Genomic DNA, 14,007 nt, shown 5'->3' on the forward strand with positions numbered 1-14,007 from the left:
TGCTGTACAGCTGAAACTAAGACAACATTGTAAGTCAACTATATTTCAATAAAAATTAAAAAAAAAATCAAATTTGTATAAAATTAAAAACTAAAAAATAATTAGTTTCTGACATTTTAATGTTAGGAATTTTCACATTAAAAAAAGAACAGAGTTCTTGTTTATTTTGAAAATTCATGAATGTGGCCCCACCAAAACAGCTTTTCTGAATGGCAGAGTTGCCTGGGGCTGAGGCTGAGTAGCGACTGTCTTTTTAGACAGAGCACATGCTCTCTTCAGGAACCTTGCTTAACTAACTCATGTTACCTTTCTGGTCCTAGTCAGTATTTGAATTTACAACACCTGCTTTAGACACTGGGAGCCTGGGTGTCATGCTTTAGAATACCTAGAGAAACCCACAGAGGAGGCAACGGCACCCGACTCCGGTGTTCTTGCCTGGAGAATCCCAGGGACGGGGGAGCCTGGTGGGCTGCCGTCTGTGGGGTCGCACAGAGTCAGACACGACTGAGCGACTCAGCAGCAGAGAAACCCAGCATTCCTCCCGGTGCTGGGGGGCCACAAGTATTGTTGTCCTAGGAGCTCGTGTGTGCTTAGTTGCTCAGTTGTGTCTAACTCTTTGCGACCCTGTGGAGTGTAGCCCATGCCCTCCTCCAGAGGATCTTCCCAACCCAGGGATCAAACCCAGGTCTCCTGCGTTGTGGGTGGATTCCTTGCCGTCTGAGCCACCAGGGAAGCCTAGAAGCTCATAGAGTTGCATTTGGTTATATCACCAGTGGAGTGGCTGTCATTCTGGGTCCAGGAGGCAGAGATAGGGTCCTTTTCCTGACTAGTGCTTGGCAGATTATTGTGGATCCTTTCCAGTGGACATACCGTTTCCTGTCTGATCTGTAAGGTCTGCACTTTTACTTATTTTTTCTGGTGCACCACACAGCATGCAGGATCTTAGTTCCCCGACCAGGGATTGAACCCATGCCCACCGCCCTGGAAGTGCACATTCTTAACCACTGGAGCAGCCAGTGAAGTCTCTCCTGTCTTACCTGTTTGTATCAGGATGTTTGATTGTAAGCAACACAAACCAATTCTGGTGAATTTGAACAAAGTGGGACTTTATTGAAAGGATGTTGGATAACTAAAGTTGTCCAAGGAAACTCTAGAGTTTGAGAGAACAAACCTATGGACACGGGGTGGGCAGGGAATAGAGGGTGGGATGAATGGCGAGCATAGCATGGAAACATATACACCACTATATATAAAATGGCCAAGGGGAATTTGCTGAGTGACTCAGGGAACTCAAACCAGGGCTCTGTAACAACCTAGAGGGGTGGGATGGGGAGGGTGGTGGGAGGGAGGTTCAAGAGGGAGGGGACATATGTATACCTATGGCTGATTCTTGTTGATATTTGGTAGAAACCAATAAAATATTGTAAAGCGATTATCTGTCAATTAAGAAGAAATACATTTGATTATGTATATGAAAAAAAGAGACTCAAATTTCAGGAAGCCGGGAGTACTTTGAGGACCATGGGTGGTAGGAACTGTGGGAATATAGATAAATTGCTAGTACATTCCGCACCCCCCCCCCACCCCCAACTTTCTTTGTCATCTCAAGTGTCTAAAGTCCTGGAAAAGAAAATTAGGCCGGCCTGGCCACATCCTTGGTGGGGGAGAGCAGAATGCTTTGGGTGACAGTCCCTTTAAGATTACATGCAATAAAAGACTTCGCCGGCAAGGAGCTCTAGATGCTGTCACAGGAAAGGGGACTGGGTATGGACGGAGGGCAACGAAAACTGCAAGCGTTTGTCACACCTCTTCTCACGGTTGTCTTGAAGATATTAAGCATACAGTGTAAAATGTTATAGAGGAGTAAGCAAGTAGTATTTCAAGATCCATGAGAATCAGATGTTGAGTGTGCTCTTCATATCAGTGAAGGTGTGGGCATCACTTAAATAAGGAATTGCTGTTTAGTCACTAAGTCGTGGCTGACTCTCCTGCGATCCCATGGATGGTAGCCTGCCAGTCTCCTCTCTGTCCATGGGATTTCTCAGGCAAGAATACGGGAGTGGGTTGCCATTTCCTACTCCAAAGTAAGGAACACAGCGAGTGATTAGAACAGAGAAAGTGGCAGTTTTATTCCCTTTAGCAATTGCTTTGGTTATAACATCTCCAAAGAAGCCCCCCACCCCACCAGCCTTTCATGAAGATCAACATTTATAAATCCTAAAGATTTCTACCCCAGTTGTTAATATATGAAGGTAAATGCATTTGAAAAAAAGTTCTGTGATTAGAACTTGAAAGGTGTTTTGCTCACTCAGATTTCAAGTACCAATAGATACTTTCCATTGTTTTCTTAATTGTTTTTCTAGTGTCACAGACATTTGCATGTTTAAAATAAGAGCCTACAGAGGTGAGTTGTAAAGTTGAAATGACAATTTCAAATTTGAGTTTCGATGTAACGTTAGTTATTAGAGTGAGCCAGGTGTGATGCGCTTGCTTTTCAACTATTTAAAAAAGCAGCATCTGAATTTCGAGTGTTTTTGTACTCACCTGTGAGCCTAATTTTTTTTTTTAAAGACCATAGCCATAACCATGGAGTAGCAGATTCTTCCCCAAATCATGTGTCTACTGTGCATACGAATCCCTGTATCTACTATTTGAAGTATGCGGTGGATTTTCAAACCTGAAAATATATTCATAGAGATATACTCTTCTTTGATTCTTGTGCTCTTAGTGTTCCTTTCTTTGTAAGCTCTTAATTTGCAGCAAGCAAGGAAAATGGAGTGAACAAAAAAAAAAAAAAAAAGAAATTCCTGGCATGGCTGGAAATAGAAATTAATGATTCAAATAAGAAAGGCAGTGCAGTAAGCCTCAGCTGGTTGGCAGGAAACAGAGAGGGAAAGTCAGAGACTGCTCTTTTTTAAGAGGCCAAACAAACAACACACATTGAAGTGCACGTGAAAATAATTTCTAATAGTAGCTCGTGGTCGGCAGTTGCCAGGGAAAAAAAATCATTGGTGTACCGAGAAAATTAGAGTGAGAATGCGCAGCATCTTGATGTGTTACTTAAGGCAATGGAGCTTTGGAGTTTACCTTATGTGCCATGTACATTGATTAAGTACAAAATATATGCTGGCCATTTTTGACCATCATTTACTGTATTGATTTGTTAGCAGGGGAACTGTAATAAAAAAGCCATTGATTTACTGTCCTTATTTGCTTATGGGCTTTTTTTCATTATTAATTTTTCACTTTCACTTTCTCTTTTTGGGGATCGTTTCTTCTAGACAAGCGCTGTGCTTCGCGAAGTTAGAAGAGAGGGGGTCCCCATGGAACAAAAGAATGAGATGTTGACGTCCATCCTCGCCTCGATCACCACTCGCCAGAACCTGAGGAGAGAATGGCATGCCAGGTTTGTTCTGTTACGAAATGGGATTTGTTGTCCCTGGAAAATGAGGGCTTTCTTTGGGGAAGCCCTTCCTGACGGCTGGCCTCATCCCTCTCAGTGTGGAGGGGCCGTGAAAAAAAAGAAGCAAGTTACAGATGCTTTCAGCCAAAGTTTTCTTTCCTGCACATGGTACCTGCGTTAATTGCAGTGATCCATGATGTCATCTGTATGCATATATGATTTATCCTCGAGTGTGGCGTTTAGCATAAATGTTTACATCTTGAGCATAACGTAATCTAAGTACCTGATGCTGAAGAACCCTTTTAATCAACCGTCTAAAAGTCAACACTGCTGTTTAGCTGGGGCAGGTGTCTAGGAAATTCACAGTGTTCTTACATCATGCGGGAGGCAGCTTGCTTGCACTCAGTCTATGCAGCAACCCCATTTGCAGAACTGACCAAAGAGAAATGACTTTGGCTTCAGCCTCATTTCTGTGCACATGGACTTAGCTGCGGTTAGACAACTGTGGCTGGTAAAAAGTGTCTGTCGATCATCAGTTTTTACAGAATGGATTCTTGCATGCTAAGTACCATGTTATCCTGCTTTTCTTTGAAAAATGCTTTGCTGGTAGAAGCCTTGAACCAGTTCCTTCAAATGTTAAAATTATCCTTTAGATGTGTAATGTGTGTTGTTGAATTACCATCAGTCTCTGAGCAAGAGGAGAGGAATCAGAAAAATTATGCTGGATTCTGCGTCCGAGTCTTATTCGATGCTTAAAAATTCTGTGTGCCTGGGAGTGAAGAACATTTATTGATAGCCATAATATTCTCCAAATGAGTTCATGCAACAGAATTTATAATAATTAATGGCTTTACTAGTAACAATTATCATAAAAATAGATTTGCTTGAACAAGGCTGAAGATCAGCATTTTCCAAAAAAGGAGACAGTGAAGAGTAGGAACTATCCATTATGTTTCGGTATCAGAAAGCTGCTTTTTCACATATGCATATTGTTTCTGAATTTAGAAACAATAAACCATGAAATCATGGTTTGAAACCATGGTTTTGAAACCATGATTGAAACCATGATTTTAAAAATTCCCAGTCACTTTTCCCCTTTACCCCGTTTTTGTAGTGTGGTTAGGGAGCATGACAGTTTCAACTATAGTCATGAAGTGATTTTCAACTGAAGTTTCAATAATTAATTAAAAATGTTTCTTTCTATTACAATTTAAATATGTATATTCACTAAAGTATGCATATTTTATGAAATAGTGGAATATCCTTGAGGGGACATCTAAGAGATTGCTCTCTCTCTTTGACCTTTTATATCTTTTCCCCTGGTGATTTTTTTTTTTTTTGGGGGGGTGTGCTGTGAGGGTTGTGGGATCCTAGTTCCCAGACCAGGGATCAAACCTGGGCCCTCAGCAGTGAAAGCCTGGAGTCTTAAGCACTTCACTGCCAGGGAATTCCCCTGGTGATTCTTATTAAATACAAAAGGAAGGAACTTCCCTGGCAGGCTAGTGGTTAAGACGTTGCATTCCAGTTGAAGGTGTATGGGTTCGACCCCTGGTCAGGAAGCTAAGATCCCACATGTTTTGTGGCTAAAAAGTCAAAGCATAAAATAGAAGCCATATTGTAACAGATACAGTAAAGACTTTAAAATGGTCCACATTAAAAAAATATATACATAAAAAATATATATTAAAAAAAGAAAGAGAGCGGAAGATAGAAGGAAGGATGGGTGGGAGGGAAGGGGAGAGAGAGAGAAAGAAAGGAAAGAAAAGAAAGGAAACAATTCCCCTGTGAACCCTCTCCCATCCCCGCAACCAGACAGCGGAGCTAGAGAAAATGTTGAGAACGAGAACGGACTGCCTCTGTTGAGTGCATTCGGTTTGTTAACAATAATTTCCTAATACACCAAGTCATCAGACGGCGTGGCCAGAAGTGGCCTGTTTTTAAAAGGAGTCTGGTTGCTGCATTTCTGGCCCTTAACTGCTAACAATTTAATCAGGACTTGGAGCCAGGGCTGAAGTTGATGTAGTCTAGCATCTGAAACAAAACTTGTCGAGTTTCCTTTGTGGCAGGGGAGGAGACAAGAAAGAGCTTAGCCGCTGACACTCTGCAGACCTCCTTAAAACCAAACACCTGAAAGAAAATTTCAAGAGGGCAGTGTCTTGAGAGCTCAGAAGTGTCCTCAGAGTATTCAATAACCGTAATCCTCCCCCTGCCAACCCCCCTTCCCCACCCCTCTGCCAGCCCCATTTGATGTTTCCCATCCATTGATCTATCTAAAAGACTCGTCCATGCGGTCTGTATAAACAGACGGTTACCATCCACCTTTCTTTTCCTCATCAAAGCTTCCCCTGGCCGTCTGGAACTGGGCATCGCCTGGAGTGGCCATCAGGCGTGCAGTGGATGAAAGTTATAAAACACCCTCTCTGGCACCAACCCAGAGTGGCCTGGGTTTCAGAGGTGGGCCTATTGTGTACTTCGGAATTACACGAGGAAGAATGTACTCTGACAGATAATAATTAGTGCTTGCCAAAGGACAAGCAATGGCTTACAGTATTTTACTTTTCACCCCAGCTATCTGGGGATCTGTGAGATTTAGATAATAGAAATTTTTTTTTTCCTCCGAAAGTTAAATACAGATGACTCTAATTACCTGATACTGCACCTTAGAGAATGCATTAGAAAGAGTACAACTTGGAGAAATTTAGGTCACTGAGACTCTGCAGCTGGTGCTAGCTTTAGTGGAAGTCTTGTTGTAATAAAGGCTTCAGTAGGTTCGTTTATGTGAACGGTATTAGGGAGACTGTCTTCCGCACAACTCGTAACTTGGTTTTCAAATATTTGTCTCTCTCTGCGAGGGCCAGGAGCCGAGCCATTGTTTGGGATGCACTGAAGTCTCTTAAACTGAAAGCATATGTTCCCTGTAATTTGGCTTTTGGAGGAAAGTGTCAATTCTGCGTGACTCGGGGTAACTGAGTTTGTCACAGTGTCACACGACCCTGGGATTCTCGAGGCATATCTGAGTCCTGTGGGTTTCCTTCCCCAAGCCCGGTAATCCCATAAACAACCCTCTCCAAATAGGCTTATTAGGGCTGTCTATTCACTTCCCCGGAGTTGAAAGATCCCAAGTACATCGGGAGAAGCCGTGTGAATGCAGGGTAAGTGTTAACAGAAGTGGTACCGAATTTCTGAAGATTTGGCTTTGTTTATACAGTCCACTCCGCCTGATGGACAGCTTGTTATAGCTTTTAAAGAACTGGCCAAGCCCTCTGATCTGACCCCTTCTTGACCTCTGCAGCCCGAAGGTCAGTCTGCAGCTAATAAACTCGAAGGTTCTTAAGGTCTACTGTAGGAAAAGGCAGAAAAAGAGCAGCTGCAAGGGCTGGGTATCCCGGGATCGGCTGCTCAGGGGTCACTCTCTGATAATGAAAATGATTACCAAATTATATGGAAGTTTAACCGCGGTAGTGAGTGAGAGGAGGGTGGAGCCCAGCGTATTAGGTTTGATAAATGAACTGTGAAGAGGCCCATCTGGCCCTCAACATCTTTTCTCCCCCTCTTTCCCTACCAAGGGGAAACATTTTAAAATAACAGCAGTACATATAGACTCAATGACCCATGCAAGGAGCTGGAATGGATTAAGATTTAATGGTGACAGTGGAAGAAATTATCATTTGAAAAGTGCACTAAAGAAAAGGTACAGTTCCATGTCCAGGCCCGAATTGTTTTTCTAAATAAGAAAAAAAAGAAAAAAATCAGTGCCTTTGTTTATTTTACTCAAATCCCTGACGTCTTGCCTAGATCACTGAAAAATCTGAGGGCGTGTTTGTTATGGAATAATTATTTGTAGTCAGCTTAAGGAAAGGAATGGGCTTCCTTTGCCTTGAACATGTCAGAATGTGAAGCAAATTATTTTTTTTCCTGCTTGCATGCTTAGTCGAGAGAATGTAACTAAGTCAAGCCTTAGCAAAAATGCTTTACAAAAAAATTGCAATCCGTTTCAGCAACTGGCCACTGGATGTTGTACATTCTTTTTTTTTTTTTTTTTTTGATACTAAATATTATTGTGACTCTTGCACACTGTTTTATTCCTATACTTGGCAGTTTTCCTATAAAAATAAGAAAGTGCCTAATTTTAGTTGAGTAGATATGTATATTCCTTTCTTTATCCCTTTTTCAAAGAAACGTCATAGCAATGCTGATTAGAGCCAACAATGGGTCAGTCTCAAGCTATATGTTCCTTTACTTGTGAATTTATAAGAGTAATCTGTCTAAGGGGTCTCCCGTATGGCCCAGCAGGTAAGGACTCCACCTTCAATGTAGGAGACACAGGAGATGCGAGTTCCATCCCCTGGGTCGGGAAGGTCCCCTGGAGGAGGAAATGGCAACCCACTCCAGTATGCTTACCTGAAAAGTCTTGCAGACAGAGGAGCCTGGTGGGCTACAGCCCATGGGGTCGCAAAGAGTCAGATGTGACTGAGCGACTAAGCAAGCAATCTATCTAAAACTCTCTCCCAGCTTCCTCTGGGCACTGATTGTCCTGGTTTCTGACCAGCAACACTGGTGTTTGCAAACCTCTGTGCTCTTCTTCAGAGGAACATCCTACGCTTCTACTTTCAGAAAGATGATTTTATTCAATGAGCATTTTAGAAAATACATTTTTCAAATGTATTCTTTGGCTGCTTTGGGTCTTAGTTATGACACAAGGGATCTTCCTTGCTTCATGCCGGATTCTTTGTTGCAGTGCGTGGACTCTCTAGTTGTGGCGTGGGCTCAGTACTTGGCTGTGTGTTGGCTTAATTGCTCCGCAGCATGTGGGATCTTAATTCCCCCACCAGGGATCGAACCCACATCTCCTGCAAGGTGGATTCTTAACCCCTGGACCACCAGGAAAATCCTGGGCATTTTTGTGTATTTTGTATGCCTATTCGATATAAAATACTGTGTGAGGTGCTGTGCATCAGATAAATTCTTAATGTGTGCTCAGCAGCCAATTTAAGTTTATCTGGGGATGAGAACTGAGCAAATTCCTAGAAAGAGGCTATGGAAAGCCGTGGAAAAGAAAGTAGTAAAGCTGTCATGACCACAAGAGTGGCCCTTTGCTCTAACCCTCCCTGGAAAGTATTTAATTGTAGATTTCTCTGAAATCTAACATTGCCATGCTGTTGAAAACTCCTTAATTGAACACTGTTGCCTACCTCATACAAGCCACACCCAGACAATGCTTATGTTTAAAATAGAAATAAAAATCTACTAAACATTACTCAAAGTTACCATATTTTTCATCTTAGGTTTTGACTTGACTGTGTATACCCACAGGGATGTACAATGAGCAGAAGTCTCACTGGGTTGGGTGAAGGATAACTCAGGGAGATGAGGTACATTTCCAGAATGAAGTGTGCTTTTTAACTTTAAAGCATTCTCCTTTAAATTTTTGCTCAGCAAGGTGCAAATATAAAAAATAAGATGAAAGCCAGGCCATTTGGGGGTTTTTTAAATTGAGATATAATTCATGTAACATAAAATGAATCATTTGAAAATATACAGTTAAGTGACTTTTTTTTTTTAGAATATACACAAGATTGTACAACCATCACCATTATTCAATTTCAGAGCATTTCCATTACCCCCAAATGAAACCCTGAAACTGTGAACAACCACTCTCAAGTTTCCCAACCACTTTCTGTCTCATCTACTTTCTGTCTCTATAGATTTGCTGATTCTGAACATTTCATACGAATGGAATCATGCAATATGTGACCTTTTGTATTTGACTTCTTTCATTCAGCATAATGATTTCAAGGTTCATCCCCATTGTATCAGTTCTTTGTTCCTTTTTATTGCCAAAAAATCTTGCATTGTATGCATAGACCATGTTGTGTTGATCTATTCATTGGTTGATGGACATCTGGGTTGTTTCCAACTTTTTGGCTCTTACAAATAGTGCTGCTGTGTACATTCATGTACAAGTTTTTGAGTGGCACGTTTTCAGCTCCTCCGAGTAGAAACCCAAGCCTGGAATGGGTGGGTCACATAACAACTCCATGTTTAACTTCTTGAGGAGCTGCCAAGCTCTTTTCCTCAACTGCTCCACCATTTTACATTCCCACCAGTAGTACATAAAGGTTTCAATTTTTCTACAATCTTGCCAACTCTCGTACTTTTCCTTTTTTTGTATTATATTATAGACATCCTAGTGTTATCGCCTTGTGGTTTTGATTTGCATTTCCCTGATGACTAATGATGTTGAGCATCTTTTCATGTGCTTATTTAAGACCATTTTTTTTTTTTTAATTAGGAGATTTTTAAAACACGACAGACTTAAGGACTTACCCTTTCAGTGGTAAAGAGGTCATGAGCCAGTTAAGGTATATGGCCTGCTCCAAACAAAGCTAGCATGAGTGTGCCCAGTCCTTTATTTATTTGCATGTGGCTCGTGTGTGTATTTATTTCTTTCTGATTCTCCCCTACATCACCTTTCTACCATTCTCTAGATTTCTTCCACTCCAGAATCTCCGAACATTGCACACTGGATGGGAATGTAGCCCAATCCAACGGAAAGTCTGTTCACCTAAGCTCCACCCGCTTCTAGGCTCAAACAGGGCTTACTCTATTTTCCTAGTAGACAATTTAAGTTGGGTCCAAGGAGCCTTAAAATGGTATTGAGAAAAGTTTTTGTTTTTCTTTTTATAGCCAATGTTTTTTGGCAATAAAATAGAATGAAGAACTGATACATGCTACAGTGGGGATGAACCTTGAAATCATGGTTTTTTTGTTTATGGCAGTTTCTTAGAAAAACTTTTAGAACTACTGCTTTCCAGTTACAAGTAACTTTGTAGACCTAGTTGTCCTTTTTTTTTTTTTTTTTTTTGATGTGCACCATTTTTAAAGCTTTTATAGAATTTGTTACCATATCGCTCTGTGTTATGCTTTGGTTTTTTGGTCAAGAGGCATGTAAGATCTTAGGTCCCCTACCAGGGATCGAACTCACACCCCATGCGCTGGAAAGCGAAGTCTTAGCCATTGGACACCAGGGAAGTCCCCCTAGATGTCTATGTGTATGTGTCTTTCCCACATTGGGCTTTGGCTTCTCAAAAAACTGCCAAGTTACCATCTTTTTCTGGACAAGTGAAATACCCAGACATATTATTGACCATCCTGTTACCTTCCACAGCCCAATCATCACCACTTACCTCCAGGATGGATCCACTTTGGACAGGCTCCAAAATCGAGTTGTTATAACCCAGATCTTGTAACGAACAGCATTTACTTTCCTAAGCTAATCAGCTTCAGAACTCTGTATGGATGCAACAGGTAAAACATTTTGTGTGGATCGACTTTGGTTGTCAGGCTTGTACAGTTTTCCCCATGGTTATCTGATCTCTCCTTTTGTCTCCTGGCAGGCCCGAGTTCTACTCAAGCCTGATAGGTTGCCCTTGTCCAGTTTTGTGGTTATAAGCTGTTATTTTCTGAGTGCTTACTATATCCAGGTAATTGTGCTCTATGCTGTGGGAAATGGAGCAGACGCATTAAAAAGAAAGATGCATTAAAAAGAGGGAACAAAGGAAGTTCCTCCTTCATAATTTTGAGGAGGACTGAGCATTTGAGATATTGGCCTATTGCTTTGAGTTTATAGTCATCTAATCCTACCAAGGATGGAAACCTTGAAATTGGATATAAGGAGAGATCTCTAATAGGTGCTGAGTCTCTGGTTTTGAACTCCCAGCCCAACACCTCTGACCCTCACATCCAGCCATGAGGGAAGAAGGGCGCTCCGGACACAGACTGACTTGGGCTCTCGAGGAAGAGCCCAGGAGTGAAAAGCATGGAACTGAGCCAGGACCAGTACAGAAAGACATGATCTCCTCCCTGAGCTAGCCGTTCCTGAGTCCCTGTCCTTCCTGGAAGTGAAATTGAATGAATGAAGGAAGGGAGAACAGGGGGAGGGGAAGGTTCTCCCCAGGGTCATTTCTCTGACTAAAGGGTCGGTTTCATGCCAGGAGGGCAGAGCTGAAGCTGAGTATGGCTTTGAGTCCATATTTCAAAGGGCAGCTGATCTTTGCTGGTTACCTGCTGATGTCCTGATGGGCTTTGATAGTATCAGCACAGTGATGAGCTCAGGCTTGGCAACTAGGCATTGGGGCCAAATTTGTCTTTCATACTAGGAAGTCATGGTCACAAAAAGTGGACTCAGCAGTCTTGAGGTTGGGCTATGGGATGATGTTGTTGTTTAGTCACAAAGTCGTGTCTGACTTTTTGCAACCCTGTGCACTGCAGCCTGCCAGGCTCCTCTGTCCATGGAATTTCCCAGGCAAAAATACTGGAGTGGGTTGCCATTTCCTTCTCCAGGGGATCTTCCAGACCTGGGGATCAAGCCTGCATCTTCTGCATTAGCAGGCAGGTTCTTTACCGCCTGAGCCACCAGGGAAGCCCATGGGATGATGAGGCTGTTGTCCTGTGAGACAACACATGATGAATCATCTGACCATGTCAGTTGACTGGTCAGGTTAGTTGGGAACCAGAAGTTGTGGCATCTCCAATTCAGGGGCTGCCCCCTGCAATGCGCTAACTGTGTGTGCAGCCTTGGGGGTAGGGGAGCAGGGAGGCACTGACCCACTAGTTGTCATCCGTGTCATTCTTTTTAATGCGTCTGCCCCATCTCCTTTAATAATTGCAGTCTCCACTTTCTGCTGCCCTTAGCAGAAGAATGCCCTTTGTGTCTCTGAACCAGATTACTCCATAAAATCGGATAACTCCATAAAACCTCCTCATAAATGTGTAGGAAATGAAACATTGTATAAATTTAGAGCATAGGGATTAAATGAGTCTAGAGATAAAGTTACCTTCTTCCAAGATACAGCAACTTATCTTAAGGAGGCAAGTGTTGTTAATGTTATTACCATTGTTACTGTCATGATTTGAACAGTTTTATGGGGGACAAAAGCCAATTGACTTCTGCACATCTTATTTGTAAAATCAACACATAGGCTTCAGTATGAGTCCTGCGCCTGGCAGTTTTCTGAGTGGTAGCTGGCTGTTTCTTAGAGGCAGGGCTTCTTCAGTTTTTTGAGAAAACATGGGTTCATTCATTGATTTATTCATTAAATACTTATCAAGCACCAGCTGTTTATCAAGCACTGTTCCAGGTGTTAGAAACAGCATTAAACAAAACTGATGAGCATTTTTCTCTCATGGAGCTTCAATTCAAGTGGAATGACCAATAAAAAGTGTTTTCCTGAGTAGAACTCTGAACATTACTTTAAAAAAATAATGTGCGGCAACTTTCCCGGCTGTCCAGTGGTTAAGACTTCGCCTTCCATCAGGGAGTGCAGGTTTGACCCCTGGTTGGGGAGCTAAAACCCCACATGCCTTGTGGCCAAACCTCCCCCCCCCAAGAAAAATTTAACATCGAAGCAATTATGTTAACAAATAACATAACTTTGTTAAATTTATGGAATTTAACAAATTCCATAAAGACTTTAAAAATGGTCCACTCCAAAAAAACTCTTTAAAAAAATGTGCACAGTTGCCACGTCCTACCTATTCAGCACACAGCAGAAGCAGAATATAGTCATTCAGTTGAAACAGAGATAAAATTTCCTCTTCTCATATTCATCCTAAGATGATCACTTGTTATCACATTTGCATCTCTAGTCCTAGTGGGTCAGATCTGTGACACAGTCAGGGCATGTCAGTGTTCTGAGGCTCACCATCCTTGGAGTCCACAGCATTAATTTTTTCTTAGATAGTTTGCACCCTAGTTTGCAATGACTTTAACACAAAAGAGGTGTCACTTTAAATGTCTTCACTTTAAAGAAGGCTTAAATTCATGTCACGTTGTATTCACAAATACTCTTAAGAGTAAACAGTAGAAGCTATACGTATCTCCTTGGTGTTAGGGAGGGGAGATTACACGTGGCGGTGTGACAGTGCGGTCCGGCATTTAATAGATGCTATTTATGAGTACTGTGAGTGAGCAGTCAGTCATGCACTCACTGATTTAGCAAATATCTGTCACGTGCCTACCTGGTACCAGACGCTACTGTACTCCCTGAGGTTATAGGAATGAATAACACTTGACCAGGGGAAATAATAATCTTGTCTAATAATGCAATGCAAGGGGTTAAATCTGGATTCTGGAGAAGTCCTTGTCCCGGAGATGAAAGTGGCAGGCTCACCAGAAATATTCTTGTGTGATTCTTTATGTGCCCGGCCTTTGTGAGGAGCACTGCTCCGCTAAGCGATGGTATAGCCTACACATGGGTAAGAACCTCCTGTCTTCAAGTGTGTGTGAGAGAGGGGAGAAACCTCAGTGTGATTATGGGCCAGAGGATAAAATCTGGGTTACCTTGTCTCCAGAGAGTTTTCAGTTAGTGGGGGAAAAATGATTTCTTCCAGAGTAAAGTTGATGACTGTGGTATAGAGGTTGGGAGCATAGATGCTGAGTAGATGGCCTAGGTTTGAATCTCAGATCTACTTCTGAAACTCCAAGCAAGTTGTGAGAAACTCGACAAGTTGCTTAACCCCTTTGGACCTCATTTTTCTCATTTGTAACTTGCCTGAGCGGATAATAAGAGAACCTGTTCCTTAGATGTGTTTAAGGGATTCCA

General features: G+C 42.1%; 1 protein-coding gene across 8 annotated transcripts in view; it reads left to right on the plus strand.

Moving 5' to 3' along the window:
• The window catches only part of FTO (FTO alpha-ketoglutarate dependent dioxygenase), a 422,823-nt gene that overhangs the window by 231,239 nt on the left and 177,577 nt on the right, over window positions 1–14,007 (plus strand). For 6 of the 8 annotated variants that reach the window (XR_008704362.1, XM_055553633.1, XM_055553636.1 and 3 more), the window contains exon 8: window positions 3,282–3,406. Coding sequence is in view for 7 of the 8 variants with exons in the window: in XM_055553633.1 (XP_055409608.1) it covers window positions 3,282–3,406 (125 nt within the window). In the remaining variant the exon portion in view is untranslated. Of the gene's footprint in view, window positions 1–3,281; window positions 3,407–6,255; window positions 7,170–10,571; window positions 11,728–14,007 lie in introns of those variants that run through there. The other 2 variants (XM_055553639.1, XM_055553637.1) reach the window with 2 other exon arrangements.

Source organism: Bubalus kerabau, chromosome 17, assembly GCF_029407905.1.
Source record: "Bubalus kerabau isolate K-KA32 ecotype Philippines breed swamp buffalo chromosome 17, PCC_UOA_SB_1v2, whole genome shotgun sequence".
Classification (NCBI taxonomy): Eukaryota; Metazoa; Chordata; class Mammalia; order Artiodactyla; family Bovidae; genus Bubalus; species Bubalus kerabau.